The sequence below is a fragment of the Lithobates pipiens genome, unplaced genomic scaffold (genome assembly GCF_037356315.1).
Source record: "Lithobates pipiens isolate NorthernLeopardFrog02 unplaced genomic scaffold, aLitPip1_a1.2 Scaffold_13, whole genome shotgun sequence".
NCBI lineage: Eukaryota > Metazoa > Chordata > Amphibia > Anura > Ranidae > Lithobates > Lithobates pipiens.
In genome coordinates, this window is record NW_027507718.1 from 168422138 (window position 1) to 168436927 (window position 14790).

Consider the following 14790-nt stretch of genomic DNA (forward strand, 5'->3'; position numbering starts at 1 on the left):
TAGTCCCTTCTCCCAGGATATCCTGTGTCCCATACTGCCCCTGGGCTTCTTTAATATACTCAGTCTCTATACCTTGATAAGTTACTTTACAGACCCTGGCTGCATTCGTGTGCTTTCTCCCTCCCAACCAAGCCATCTTGTTCCTCCATCCCCAGCACTCCAATCAGTCTATCTCCAGCCAGTGTTGGACTTGTTAAGATTCTCCTTTCAAACCCCGGCGGGCCTTGACCCTTCATTAGCATTTCTTTTTCATACCTGAGCCTTCCTTGGCTGACTTTGCATTCCGGAGATCCAGCGCCTTTCACGTCTGTCTCTAATCCTTTCCGGGCTGCTTTTCCTTGCTCTGCACTCTGAGGGGACAGGTATGCTCTCAGACCGCCTGTCTGCTGTCCCGTCTGAGGGTTTCCCCTTACCGCTAGATTGCGGGGCGGTACGCCGGCATGTCGCCATGTTCCGCTTCAGTCTCGTGGGAGGAAGGAGCCTGGATTCAGGAAGTGGGAGGGCCATCTCGCTCCAGCTCTACACTGATCGGCTCAGCCTCCCCAGAGCCCAGAGGTTCACCGCACGCTCACGCAGCGAGTCTCATCTCCACTAATCTTTATTCTAATCCATTTATGGTTGAGGAAAAAAACGCCTGCGCAATGCATACAGGGACTGAAGTGTCAGAAGTAGTTGCAGCCCGATTCCCAATGGCTCACCCTGGCCAGCTTCCCCAGGTCCTTCAGGAGGGGAAGGTGCTGCGGGGGAGGGGGGACCTCAGAGCCTGAGGGGGGTCCCTTTGAGCCCCTACTTCTCGTGGTATTTGTGCCTCTTTTGCCCATAGTGCCATGCAACAAAAAGTAGAGGTACCACAAAAATGCACTGACCGCTGAGCAATGTAGTTCAGCAACTGACGCTGCTACCATGACTCAGTCTGGTGCTTAAGTAAATGCTGCCTGGGAATGCCTGTGTCCCCCACACTCAAATGCGCCTGTCTGCACTTTATAGCCAGTGATGTGGGCGTCTAACCATGCCGACGTCACATTAATGTCCCGCCCCCCCCCCCCCCCCACCTCCCTTGCTTTTTTATTTATTTATTTATTTTTTTAAACAATAGTTTTCCCTCAAGAGACGAGGCTCTGATCTCTGGGCAAGCATGGAGGGGAGGCTGGGGCGGAGGAGAGAGAAGGGCCGGTGGATGTGAAGCTGCCGTAATGGCGGCGAACGCTGCGGTATACTACCGCTCCCCAAGGCTCACCCCGGCCTGCTAAGACATGGGGGGAGAATCCCTGAAGGAAAGAACCCCCCCTACCCACATCCTACCTGGAGCATGGCTGGAGGAGCGTAGAGCGTGGACACAGACAGATCAGTCATGAAAGTTATGTGCTCTTGACTGTACCATCCAATTCGGCCTGGAAAAGACACCTTGAATGGATCTGGTTGCATGGCTAGCCCCAGTGAGAATATGCCAGCGGAGCTCAGCACAGCACATCTTTACTCGTGACCAACACCTGAGAAAAACTAAGGTACGTCCAATAAGGGGAGGGGTTATATAGGGTGTGCCAGAATCCAATCACCAAGTGATACCCTATATAGCCCATCAGTAATTACTGACCCTGAGACACTGTGTCCCGTGATGTACGAGAAAAATCCTATTTTCTTACAGCTTACCTGTAAAATCCTTTTCTTTGAAGTACATCACGTGACACAGAGCCATAGTAGTTACTATGTGGGTTATATGCCACCTTCAGGTGATGGACACAGTGGCACACCCCAAGAAAAAAAGTACACTCCCTATATAACCCCTCCCACTACTGGGAGTATCTCAGTTTTGTGGCAAAGAAATACGCGTGTATAGCAAAAGGGAGGGACTCCTGTGTCCCGTGATGTACTTCAAAGAAAAGCCGTTTTAAAAAACCTATTTTCTGATTGTACATCACAGGACACAGAGCCATACTAGTTACTAGGGATGAGCTCAGGCGTGTTCGCATGGAACACGTGCAGAGCCCGCCAGGAAGTCGGCGCCGTGCTAATCACAGGCAGTGAGACATTTCCTAATCTCTGCAGCCGCACATTGGGGCAATGTCTCACTGCCTGTGATTAGCGCAGTGCTGCGCCGACTTCCTGGCAGGCTCTGCATGTGTTCCATACGAACACGCCTGAGCTCATCCCTACTAGTTACTATGTGGGATGTCCTATAGCAATGCCAACTGAAGGGAGGGAAACACAACAAAAAGGTAGGGCAACAAGAGAGACTAGAGGACTAATACTGCAGCCTGCAGTACCCTGCGCCCAAAGCCGATATCCTCATGACCTTTTACATCTATTTGATAAAATCTGGTAAATGTATATTCTATACAAAAGTGTAGCACTAAAACCAGGCATATTATAACATTCTTATAAAGAATAATATACACTCATATATAAAACATATGCATATGTGTATTAAACACTAGTAATGTGAAATAAGAAAAAAAAAAACTAAAGAGATACAAAGTCTCTTATAAATCAAAACCACGTGTATAGTGAAAATAACAGGTAAGTGAAAAATAACAGGTGAAAGAAAGTCCAACAAAAAGAGATGCAAAGTCTTTTGTATGTGATAATCCGATCCACATATATGAAGAAAAATCACCGTCCACCTTCTTTACATGTAAAGGTCATGCAGACACCACGTGATATTCCCTTCACCAGACAAGGTGTAGGCTTACCAGATATACTGGATCCTAACGAATATACATTCGAAGGATCACACGCTTGTATAATTGTATGTAGATTTCTCAAGGATAAATTCTCCAAAGGAATTTCAAGTATAACCGTTCCATTCGTGTACTGGGCAGTAGATTATCTCCAACCATACACACCAATTGCAATAGTTGAATACATGTAAAGGGAAATAGGGACCAAATAGCTTAATTTCGTTTTAAAAGGAAATTTAATAAAAAGAAATAAACTCACATGTATACAGTAGATCAAGCACTTTTCAATAAAAACACGACTGCAGTGGAGTCCCGACGCGTTTCGTCCTAGAAGACGTCATCTGGGGTACTACTCCACCGCAGCCCACTTACTTTTATACCTGAACATCCAATTAGGCAAAAAATTCTGTCTGTCCGTGTCACCGCATATTACTTCCGGTTAATCATGGCCGCCGGTGTGCGTTCCACGCCTCGTTATGGTGTTATTCTTAACCACTTCAATACAGGGCACTTAAACACCTTCCTGCCCAGACCAATTTTGAGCTTTCAGCTCTGTCGCAATTTGAATGACAATTGCGCGGTCATGCTACACTGTACCCAAATGAAATTATCATTTTTTTCCCATAAATAGAGCTTTCTTTTGGTGGTATTTGATCACCTCTACGGTTTTTATTTTTTGCGCTACAAATAAAAAAATACCGAAAATTTTGAAAAAAAAAAAATGATTTTTTTTTGTTTCAGTTTCAAAAGTTTGTAAATAAGTACGTTTTCTCCTTCACTGATGGGCACTGATGGGACTACACTGATGGGCACTGATAAGGCGGCACTGATGGGCACCAAGGAAGTGGCACTGATGAGGTGGCACTGATAGGCGACATGGATGGACACTGATAGGTGGCACAAATTGGCACCGATAGCTGGCACGGATGGGCGGCAGAGATGGGCATGGATGGGCGGCAGAGATGGGCATGGATGGGCGGCAGAGATGGGCATGGATGGGCGGCAGAGATGGGCACGGATGGGCGGCACAGGTGGGCACGGATGGGCGGCACAGGTGGGCACGGATGGGCGGCACAGGTGGGCACGGATGGGCGGCACAGGTGGGCACTCATAGGCGGCACAGGTGGGCACTCATAGGCGGCACAGGTGGGCACTCATAGGCGGCACAGGTGGGCACTCATAGGCGGCACAGGTGGGCACTCATAGGCGGCACGATGCGTCAGACGCCGGCTTGATGGATGGGGGGCATATAAGCAGCGCAATACCTTCCCCCCGTTAGTATGCGTGATCATACCATCGGCGGCACGACGGAGCTCTTTTCTCTCTCCAGCCTTTAGGTAACTGACACATTGTATCATTGCATTTACATTTACATTCTATCCATTCTTCAATCCCTTTTGATCTTATTTTAATCTTATGTTTGTCCTTAGGAAGAGAAATCACCCTGGGGCAGTGTAGCCCTGTTTTCTTCAGCTGTATCAGGCTGTGTGTGTCTCTGGCCATAACTTGCTCTTATAACTCGCTTAGCTGGCTTGATAGGGAGAACCGGCATAACATTTCTCCGTATATTCACCGTTAAAGGTACAAGGCAATTATTGTGTATTAAACTATATATACCTTTTTGTTCTTTAGTACATCATAGATTTATGTCAAATCTTCATTCATACCTTATACTCTTATTAAATTCATATATAAAGCTTTCTGTTTAATATTATCGTTTTATATTATATAAATTAATAGTTTGAGGCGCCTGTCCCCCTTTTTCCCATATAAATGAGGTCATTGTCTTAATTGCCTAAGGGTTGTATGCTAGTAAATTCATTTTTTAATCACTCATAGTATATTTCGTTTATCCATTTTTAGTGCTGACTTACCCCCAGCTGTGTCCTCCGAGAGGTCGAGGGGGCCTTGTGTCTGGCCTGTATAGTGCAGTTTGTTCCATCAGCTTGTGGAACCCGAGTACTTTTGTTCTTGGGTGGCTGTGGGTAAGCGTCACATTTAATTGATCTACATATTTATGTAATCGAAAAAAAAAAAAAAAAAAAAATATATATATATATATATTTTTTTTTTTTTTTTTTCCATTTATTGGAATTGTACATTGGCATTTTCACTTGTTTAGTCTAAATATAAATATTTCTTTTTTTCTTTTCCAATATGTAATCTGTTGTTAGTTGCACGTTTCCCCTGAAGAAGCTCAGTGCAAAACATGTTGGGTACAAGTGCAATCACTCTAGCAACATCCACCATTGGGATTCCTCCAGTCAATTAATTACGTGCATACAACTGTCTGTATGATTTTTTTGTGTATTACTTTAATTTTTTTTAATGTATATTAATAAATTATGAATTTAGTACGTATCATATTGTTATAATGTGTACCGTTTAAAAAAATCCCCCCTGCTTTACTCTTTATCTCTTTACATATATAATTATTGGGGGATGAGGTACCTATGCTGCTAGGGTGTCACTGGGGTATTGGACCAAACTTTTTCTACAATATAGTATTGTTTGTTGTTTTTTTTATGTAGTTTTTTTTATGTAATTTTTTCTCTTGTGGGATGTGGTATGTGTGTTGGGTACATCCCATTCCCTTGCCCTGTTTTCCTGGTTTATTAACCACCCGGTTATGTCTGACCCCTGTAAAATCTGGAAGTGACGTGTGTGTGTTCACACAACACTTCCTGTATGCTGTGCGTTTCACCGCACGTTCGATTGCGGTCCATTGCTTTCCGGAAGTGACGCGATTGTATTCACGTCACTTCCGTGATTAAATGCACCCTTCCGGTCGAGCAACGCTGGACCACAATGCGGATTGGCTGGATGATAGTCGGAGCAAGCGCAATGACGTTCGCGCCATGCTTGCATCTGCACTTGTTATTGGATAAGACCCAAGTCACAACCCGGAAGCGATTTTGTCCTTAGGATATTGCTTTCCGCGCGATGTTCTTTTAACTGTCATCTCCTCATATAATAAATATTTAGTTGTCGGCCATATGTTAGACCAATTAGGAGGCAATTTGTAATATACTGTATCACTTAGTTATGTTAAGCTCTTTAAGAATAACACCATAACGAGGCGTGGAACGCACACCGGCGGCCATGATTAACCGGAAGTAATATGCGGTGACACGGACAGACAGAATTTTTTGCCTAATTGGATGTTCAGGTATAAAAGTAAGTGGGCTGCGGTGGAGTAGTACCCCAGATGACGTCTTCTAGGACGAAACGCATCGGGACTCCACTGCAGTCGTGTTTTTATTGAAAAGCGCTTGATCTACTGTATACATGCGAGTTTACTACTTTTTATTAAATTTCCTTTTAAAACGGAATTACGCTATTTGGTCCCCATTTCCCTTTACATGTATTCAACTATTGCAATTGGTGTGTATGGTTGGAGATAATCTACTGCCCAGTACACGAATGGAACGGTTATACTTGAAATTCCTTTGGAGAATTTATCCTTGAGAAATCTACATACAATTATACAAGCTTTTGTGATCCTTCGAATGTATATTCGTTAGGATCCAGTATATCTGGTAAGCCTACACCTTGTCTGGTGAAGGGAATATCACGTGGTGTCTGCATGACCTTTACATGTAAAGAAGGTGGACGGTGATTTTTCTTCATATATGTGGATCGGATTGTCACATACAAAAGACTTTGCATTTCTTTTTGTTGGACTTTCTTTCACCTGTTATTTTTCACTTACCTGTTATTTTCACTATACACGTGGTTTTGATTTATAAGAGACTTTGTATCTCTTTAGTTTGTTTTTTTCTTATTTCACATTACTAGTGTTTAATACACATATGCATATGTTTTATATATGAGTGTATTCTTTATGAGAATGTTATAATATGCCTGGTTTTAGCACTACACTTTTGTATAGAATTTACACGTTACACTTCTAAATATCCTTGTGGTGTGTTAGCAGCTTTTATTATTTTGAGGATAGCGCAGTGTTTGTTATTGCTTGCTGGTAAATGTATAGACTGAAGACCCTGTTGCGGCCTTACAGATTTGAGCCATGGAGGCTTGGTGATGCAATGCCCAGGAAGCACTAATAGCCCTAGAGGAGCACGTTTTGATTTTAGAGGGTGGAATCAACCTCTAACCATGAGCTTGAACGATTACTCGTCAAATCCATTAAGAATAGTAGATTTTGATGCTGCCTGTCCTCCTTTAGGACTTTCAAATCTGAGCAAAATCGCCTTTAAGTAGACATTGACTGCTCTCACCACATCAAAAAAAAGGTAGTGATTTTCCTTCCAAAGAACAGGGTTCTGGAAAAAGGATGGTAGAACAATATCCTGGTTTAGATAAAAACCTGATACTACCTTTGGTAAAAGGTTAGGATGAGGACGCAATACTACCTTATCCTTATGAACAAAAATATGGCTGTTTACAAGAAAGAGCAGCCAATACCGATACCCTTCTTGCCGCAGATATGGTTACCAGAAAAAAAATATTCCCTTGGTCTTTTTTGACAAGGAAACTATGTCGTATTGGCCCAAGTGACGACAAAACTAAATTCAAGTCCCAAGGGTTGAGGGGTTACTTACCTGGAGATTAAGACGAGTTACCACCTGAATAAAGTTATAGACCAAAGAATGCGAAGCAAGTGGTCATTGAAATACCACAGATAACGCTGAGACCTGAAAGCACTCAAGGCCAGCTCTATTTCTCACCCCATGTGCAGAAAAAAAAAAATCAAGGACTCTACTTAGACTTATTTCCTGGGGTGTGGCTCCTGGTTTCACACCAGGAGACAAATGTTTTCCAGACTCCATAATATATCACCATGGAGGCTGGGCTCTGCATAAACCAAGGTAGAAAACGACTGAACCAGATAGCCAATGCTTCTTCAGAGCGTGGCCCTCAATATCCAGACTGTTAAATTGATTGTAAAGTAGGATGGAACTTTGGAAACTGCGAGTGAAGGTCTGGTGGCGAAGGTAGGGTCCATGGGTTCCCTACTGCCATCTCTGCATACCAAGATTTCCTGGACCCCGCTGGGGTTACAAGAATCAATGACTTCCTGTAAGAAACCATGAATCAGACCGAGACAGCAGTACAATTAAATCACACTTGTTTATTAAATGAAAATAAAAAAGGTAAATAGAAAAAGCGTAGTCAAAGCATAGCCAGAGTCCAGTAACCGGATAGAGTAGTCAGCCAGGCCAGAGTTCAATAACCAGATCGGGTATTCAGCCAGGCCAGAGTCAGGGATCCAAGTAGAGCAACAGCAAGCAGGATAAGGAGCCAGAAGGGATGTCAGCAAGCCAGTCTTAAATTAGAACCACAGGAGATGGTTTCTTGTGATGTGACCAAGGTGAAGGCAGAGGTGATGTGAGCTGGACAGCTTTAAGTAGGCAGGTCAGACGAGCATGATCAGGAACAGCTGGTAATTGTGGAGAGAGATGAGAGCTGGCAATTAGCCGACAGCTGAGCAGCCAGCCCAGAGAAGGAAGGGCTAAGCCAGCCCTGACACTTCCCTTCCTGCATGATCCTGTGAAGAAGTTGTGGATGCAGGCTGAATAGGAGGGACGCAAACAGATTTATGCCTGGGATTCCTCATCCTTGACATATTGACAGGAAGATATCAGGGTGAAGGACCCATTCTCCCAGGAAAAAACTGCTGGCGACTCAAGTAGTCCGCCTATCAAATTTCTATTCCTAGAATGAAAACTGCCAATAGGCAAAGTACATTGTTTTCTTCCCAAGATAGGTGAAGCTTCACCTTTCTCTGGGCCGCACAACTTCTTGTGCCCCCTTGGTGGTTAATATACGCCATTGCTGTGGCATAAACGGATTGACTCCTAGCAGGACAATACCTTAAACTGAACGTTTGGGCCTCAGAACCAAGTCTTCTGCCTGAATTTTTAAAATGTTAATGGCCAAGGCCATTTCTGATCTAGGCCACTTCTCCTGGACAGCTGCCTCTTTCAGGACTGTCCCCCAATCTAAGCAAAAAAAAGGTTGGCATAGGTCGATTCCCTTTTCCCAGGTAACCGAAAGAAGGATTTTCACCATTGCAGATTTTTGGATGTTAACCATAAACTGAAGCTTCGGCGCCTACAGCACCTGGTATTTCCAGGTGGTCTTTCATCCGGGTACTAACCAGGCCCAACCCTGCTTAGCCTGCAAGATTGGACGAAATTGAGCGCTATCAGGTTGATGTGGCCGTAGGCTTTGGATTCAGACACATTGGGAATAAAGAGCTTGAATTCTCTGTTTCAAGCCAATAGGATACTGCTTTGCAGCAGTCTAGAATGAGACTGAGCATAAAGAACGGCCTCGAATGAAGCCACCATCTTTCCTGACAACCTCACGCAAAGTTGACTAGGAGAAGAAAAATCTTGGGTCAACTACCTAATCAGACATTTATGGTGCTGATCTTAGCCTGGGGTACAAATACCCTTTTCTGGATATACCTATGATCAAACCCAAGTATTTTCTTCATGTTTTAAAGATTATTCCTCCTAGGTTGAGAATCCGACCTAGATATTCCAGGTAGTCGAATGTGGTGACCATACCTTTGGTCTAAGCGGGCTACCGACTGGCCTAACAAGAACAGATAGACTAGGCAAACCATTAATCGTTATACCCTGGGCCCTCAATCTGGCTAGAAAAAGGAGCCAGAACCTTGTACTCGAGGTGTAGCAGCTATATCGGAAAGCAGGGCTACACACTGAAAAAGAAGATTTTCGACATTTTTCCTTGACATTTTCTTTTAGTCTTGGGGCCATTTTTTTTGGTCAGGTGGTAGTTGTGGGACCTGTTTGGCTGATGCGCACGTGCAATGCGTTCTCTCTCGCACGCGCTTCCCACCGCTTATGTTTACTCATTGCTGGCGGTTGCGTGTGCGTGGTGGGTTGCCTTCCTCGCGCATGCAACATCACCGTTCGGCCTCACGCCTATTCCCGTCCGCCTCCTCGCGTCGGCGGCGCTCAGACGTCGCTGCGTCGGATGGCGCAGCGACAACAGACGCCGCTCCACCGGGGAAACAGTTAACCCCACATACATAGTCTCTGCTGACAGTTGTCGGCGGAGTTTAGAGTAGGGGGAGTGGTAAGGCTCACGTTGCACAACCATTCAGCATCTATACCTGCCCCCTCCAGGGGCAGGCTGTCATTACACACCTGGTTGAATCGCTATATAAACCTGACATCGATTAGCATGCAGTTGCTGCATGCCCAGACTGTATCAAAACCAGACTGAATGCTTCTGAATGCTACCAGGATAAGCAAGTGCGTTTTTTTTTCTGCTCTGATACTTGTACTTTTATCTTTTATTAGTCACATCCTTTACTTGCTTTACTAAACTGCTTTATCTGCAGTCAATTATTAGATAAATCATACATGTATCGTTATAAGATTATAGCCTGGAGATGTGGCATTATCTACATTCATTTATTGCCATGAATACCATACTTTTAGAGCATATATCTCACTACACTCTTAGGCATTCTTTTTCAGAGTTTGATGCTATATTATATAATGTATCGCTCTGGAACTCCCGTCCCTCTCATTTATTTATGCTTCTCGAGCACTCCTTGACCTACTGCACCTGCGTGGCCCCATGTTCAATAATACATTTTTTTTTTTGTTTTCTCTGTTGCTTTTTAGTTGTATGCATCAGAGTATCCTGCAATCTATATAAATTTTTTCACTTATTCTTCAGCAATAATGGTGGAGACCGGACTGATGGAGTGATACCTATTGTATCTTGGTTATCTAAACATTCGCCTGCGATGCAGAGTTTATAAAGTAATTTGGCTATACTGTAAGTGTTTTTTTTGCGGTGTTTTTTTTTTTGCTGTTGTTCAATATTTACTATATACAATGCTGCCCTCACACTATGCATTTGCCTCACATTTGTGATAATGACTAAGTGATACTTCTGTATTTTTATAATAAAGCATACAGTTTATCAAAAAAAAAAAAACCTTGAAGAAAGAACTATACAAATGAACAAAGTTCCAAAACATGTTGGGTATTCCATGTATCATGTTTAATTGTGGTCTCATACTCTAGAGCCCTCCATATCAAGATCTATAGGATTTATCTGTATGAATTGTGTAGTATATTGTTTTTAATGTGTCTATTTGTATACTATTCTAATAAAATGTATTACTTTTGTACTACCGTTGTACTTGCTGCATCTATTCAGACCCCCACCTGTATAGTCCCTGGGAAATGTTCTCTTTTTTGTTCTTGACATTTGTTGGGATGACATTTGTTGGGATTTATATGCTAGATAGACCCCTTTTCCTTTTAAATCCTAGAGAGATTTTTTTTTCTCTGGATTGTTAGGAACGTTTGATCTGAGAAAATGAGGAGACGCAAACTCTTGGGACTCTAGTTTGTACGTTGGAGCTATTGAGGGAGTCCTCCATTCCCTCTACCAGATCTCTGAGAACTGTAGAAGAATTCTCCCTATTGAGCAAGCGGGGGGCACCTCTTCATAAAGGAGGCTACAGTAACTTGTAGGCTTCCTCCCTCAAGACCTCTTTTGTTCCTGGGGGTAAACCCTGAGGATTTCCCTTTGAACCTGACGGTGGAGACCGTCGTGACTGCCTGGAGGCTGATGCCCCAGGCACAAAAGAAGGAACTTTGCTAGAAATTCTTTGCACATATCCAAAATATTCCCAGATAGCGGTCTTACCGCAAAAGGGAAGACTACCCAAAGGCCTTTTGCATGACGCTTAGCGAAGGCACAATCTGTCATAGCAATTATTGCAAACATAAAGCTGCCTCCTGGACCTGCTGAGCAGGATAACCTTAAACACCTGTTAAAATTGGTTTCTCAATGATTAACCAACTACTGTCCGCACAGGCTGAGACACTCAACCTGCCAGAGAAAAGGGGTTTTGTTTGTTTTTTAATAGGAATTCCAACCTTTTATCCATTAGATCCCTAAGTATTTTAGTATTGTCTGCCAGACAAGTCACACTTACTCACAAAGGCTATAGTAGTGTTAACTGCTGGTATACACCGCTTAGTGAATTTTCTCTACCATAGGATAAAGTGTGAAAAACTTTTTAGAATGGAATAATGCTTATCTGGGTGATCCTCCAGATGCAAAAATGTTTTCCCAACAATGAATGGACAGAATAAAAAGCATGTACAGCTTGAGGAGGCTTTAACGAACCCAACACAATGGTACATAAATGTGGAGCGGATCATTCAGCAAGAAATTGTGACAGCTGACCCTCTCGCAATTCACACCTCAGAAGAGTCATCAGCCTCACCATGGTCCCCAGAGGGTATAGTCTTCTCCTGCCCCTAGTTCCTCAGTCTAAGGCTCTTGACCACACTGGTAAAGTAAAAAGTAAAGAACAGGGGCTGCAGTGTTAAAAACAGTTGCAAACATTTCATGGCCCCGATGCTCACTCTGACCAGCCATTCCCTCTCAGGGGAGAATACCATTTGAAGAGTAGGCTTTCCAAAGCTTGAGGGAGACCCTTTTAGCTCCTTTTTTGGGGGCGTTTCAACCCCCCTTCTGAATATAGCCTGATGCACAAAGCAGAGGTACTACCAGAAGAAATCGCATCCACTGCTTTAGCAATAGTCAGCCACCACCGCTGCTGCTATTAACGCTCAGCTTGATGCAATAGTAAATGTGTTCAGAAAGAATGCTTGTGTCACAGACCTCTTACATGCTCCTCTATGCCCTTGTGTCCCTCTGCAGCTTTCAGCAATAACACTAGTGCTTTTTTAAAAACACTTTTTCCTGTGCTGGGCATTGAAGGATGCCAACGCTGTGCTAAGCCCTGGGGGGGGCCCTTTGAAAAAAAGTTTTCCCGTACAAGTGCGGGCCTCTGATCCTACGGGATCTTACAGAGGGGAGAAAATGGCGAGGAGAGCCTGGAAGCCGCTGAGTAGTGCAGTATGCCGGTAGGTTATTTTTTGTGCTTCTTCGTCTTGAAGAGGGGTAGCAAATGGCACAGGTTGGGGGCATCTGGTGGAGAGGAAAACCCCCTCAGACTTACCGGAGGTCTGCTGCTGGCTGGAGGTAAGGGAACTTGCTTGTTTTTCCGGACACAACGTGAGCTCTCTGAGGAGGCATGATAAGGTGTGTGCTCTATACAGCCTCCAGTGGTGACACATAAGAATGACAACATTTACTAACAAAGGAGACATTTATAAGAAAATTCAAAAATGTATTAGAAAAAATCCACTTACCTTTCCCGCTGCAGGGTTTTCTGTGGTAAAACCATCAGACCCAATCTTCACCCTTCACGGTGGGTTCAGTTAAACCTTCAGGAGCTGGGGATCCTTGGGGAAACCCACAATCCTGGACCTGTAATAGCACCAACACCAGTAAAACTTTAAGCCTTACTACCAAAAGTACTGGATCCCGGGGTCCAGCTCTCTAAAAAGAGAAGCGTTTACAGGCAAGACCTAGTTTCTTCGGACACGAGGCCCGGGTACCATTCAATTCGGCCTAAAAGACACTTTGAATGGATCTGGCTGCATGGCTAGCCCCAGCAAGGATTGCACCAGAGGAGCGCATCGCATTTTTCCTCGTGATCAACACCTTAGACACTGGCGAAAAAACTGAGATACTCCCAGTAGTGGGAGAGGTTATATAGGGAGTACACTTTTTATCTTAGGGCGTACCAGTGTCCATCACCTGAAGGTGGCCTCTAACCCACAGAGTAACTACTATGGCTCAATTTCCCGTGATGTACGATAAGAAAAGGCATTTTCCTGAAAACTGGAGTATAACTGCACACGGGGTATAGGGACAAGGGACAAGGGGTCCCAGTCTGCAGAGAACTCAGGCAGACTTGGGAAATATGCCAGGAAAATAGCAAGCAGCAGCTGAAGGCGTTGAAAGACAATAGTTTATCCTGTGAGCTACAGGCGCACACAAATGCACATAATGGGATTAAATTAACTAGCCTCTGGCTTTGAGCCCTATGGCCTGAGTGAGAGGCAGGCTCTGAATGCCTACTTGTACTTACTGTTGAAGTTGAGGCACACTCCAGCCGCCCATGGCATTGCGAATGACAATGTCAAGAGCAGGTTCAGAGAGACAACTTTCCCTCGAAAATTAAACAAATTAGATGATCCTTTGGACACAGCAGCATCCTAGGGCAGGTAGCCAGAGCGCCCTAAGCATTTATAGACACATTAATGTTCTATATGAGACACAACTGTTAATGACTCGATGTGCAGGAAAACAGCACTAAACACAGCAGATGAGATCATGGACTGATCCTTATGCCTAAACCCTTATCACAGTAAAACCGGTGGTAAAAGGAAACTGGAAGCAAAGCCCAAATGTGAATAGTGCCGTAACTGAAAGTGCTTCAGATCAACACGCTTCTCTCACCAAGTCTTCGGATGCAGGTTCGGGGAGTTCTGCAGCTACCCAATACACAAAGGTCTGTAAAATGCTGCAATGCCGCTCCCCGTGCCCAAATGTCACATTCCAGGCTAGCCTACTCCAGGGGGGGCTTGGGTAGAGCTTCCACAGTTATTGCTAAGGAAAATCCAATCCAAAATTGCTGCCATGTAGAGATCAGCTGAGTAGCAAAAAATGATGAGTCATTGGGGGGGGGGGGGGGGGGTTTGTGACATGAAGTGAGAAGGATAGCAAAGAATATACTATTTTCAGAAGAGCTCCTCCTGGGAGGCTAACAAAAAAACTGAGGCATGTTGGGTACAATGGGGGTTAAACAAGGGCTAGCTTACAAATTTTTCCCAGAGACAAAAACCTCCCATAGGCAGACTTATAACCAGACTATGGATGTTTCTCTCAATGGTTGAGAAAGAAATATACGTTTTAAGCAGTATTAGATAAACAAATGCACATGTAAATGTTACTACTTACTTGGCTAGTGCATGCACTCCACAGATACACACAGGTTCCCAGTCCTACACTTAAGACATTAAGAGATGACCAGTCAACTAGATTGAGGTAGAAATCATCCTGCAGTTCAGGGGCATCAAGCACCTTGAATGGAATTTTGGAAATCTTGCGGGTAGGCTTTCGTGGAGAACGCAAAAGCTTTTGACTTCAAGACAAAAAACGAAAAATCTTAAGCAACAATGAGCTGAATCAATACTAAAAAAAATGTTATAATAATCACTTTAAC

The 14790-nt window shown here is 43.9% G+C and overlaps 1 protein-coding gene and 1 pseudogene across 1 annotated transcript in view; both read right to left on the bottom strand.

Annotated features, from left to right (window-relative positions):
- Positions 1–14790, bottom strand: part of FZR1 (fizzy and cell division cycle 20 related 1) — a 119393-nt gene that overhangs the window by 39630 nt on the left and 64973 nt on the right. The window contains exon 7 of the mRNA XM_077475825.1: positions 14526–14709. Coding sequence (XP_077331951.1) covers positions 14526–14709 — 184 coding nt within the window. The remainder of the gene's footprint in view (positions 1–14525; positions 14710–14790) is intronic.
- Positions 8754–8872, bottom strand: LOC143979576 (5S ribosomal RNA; annotated as a pseudogene).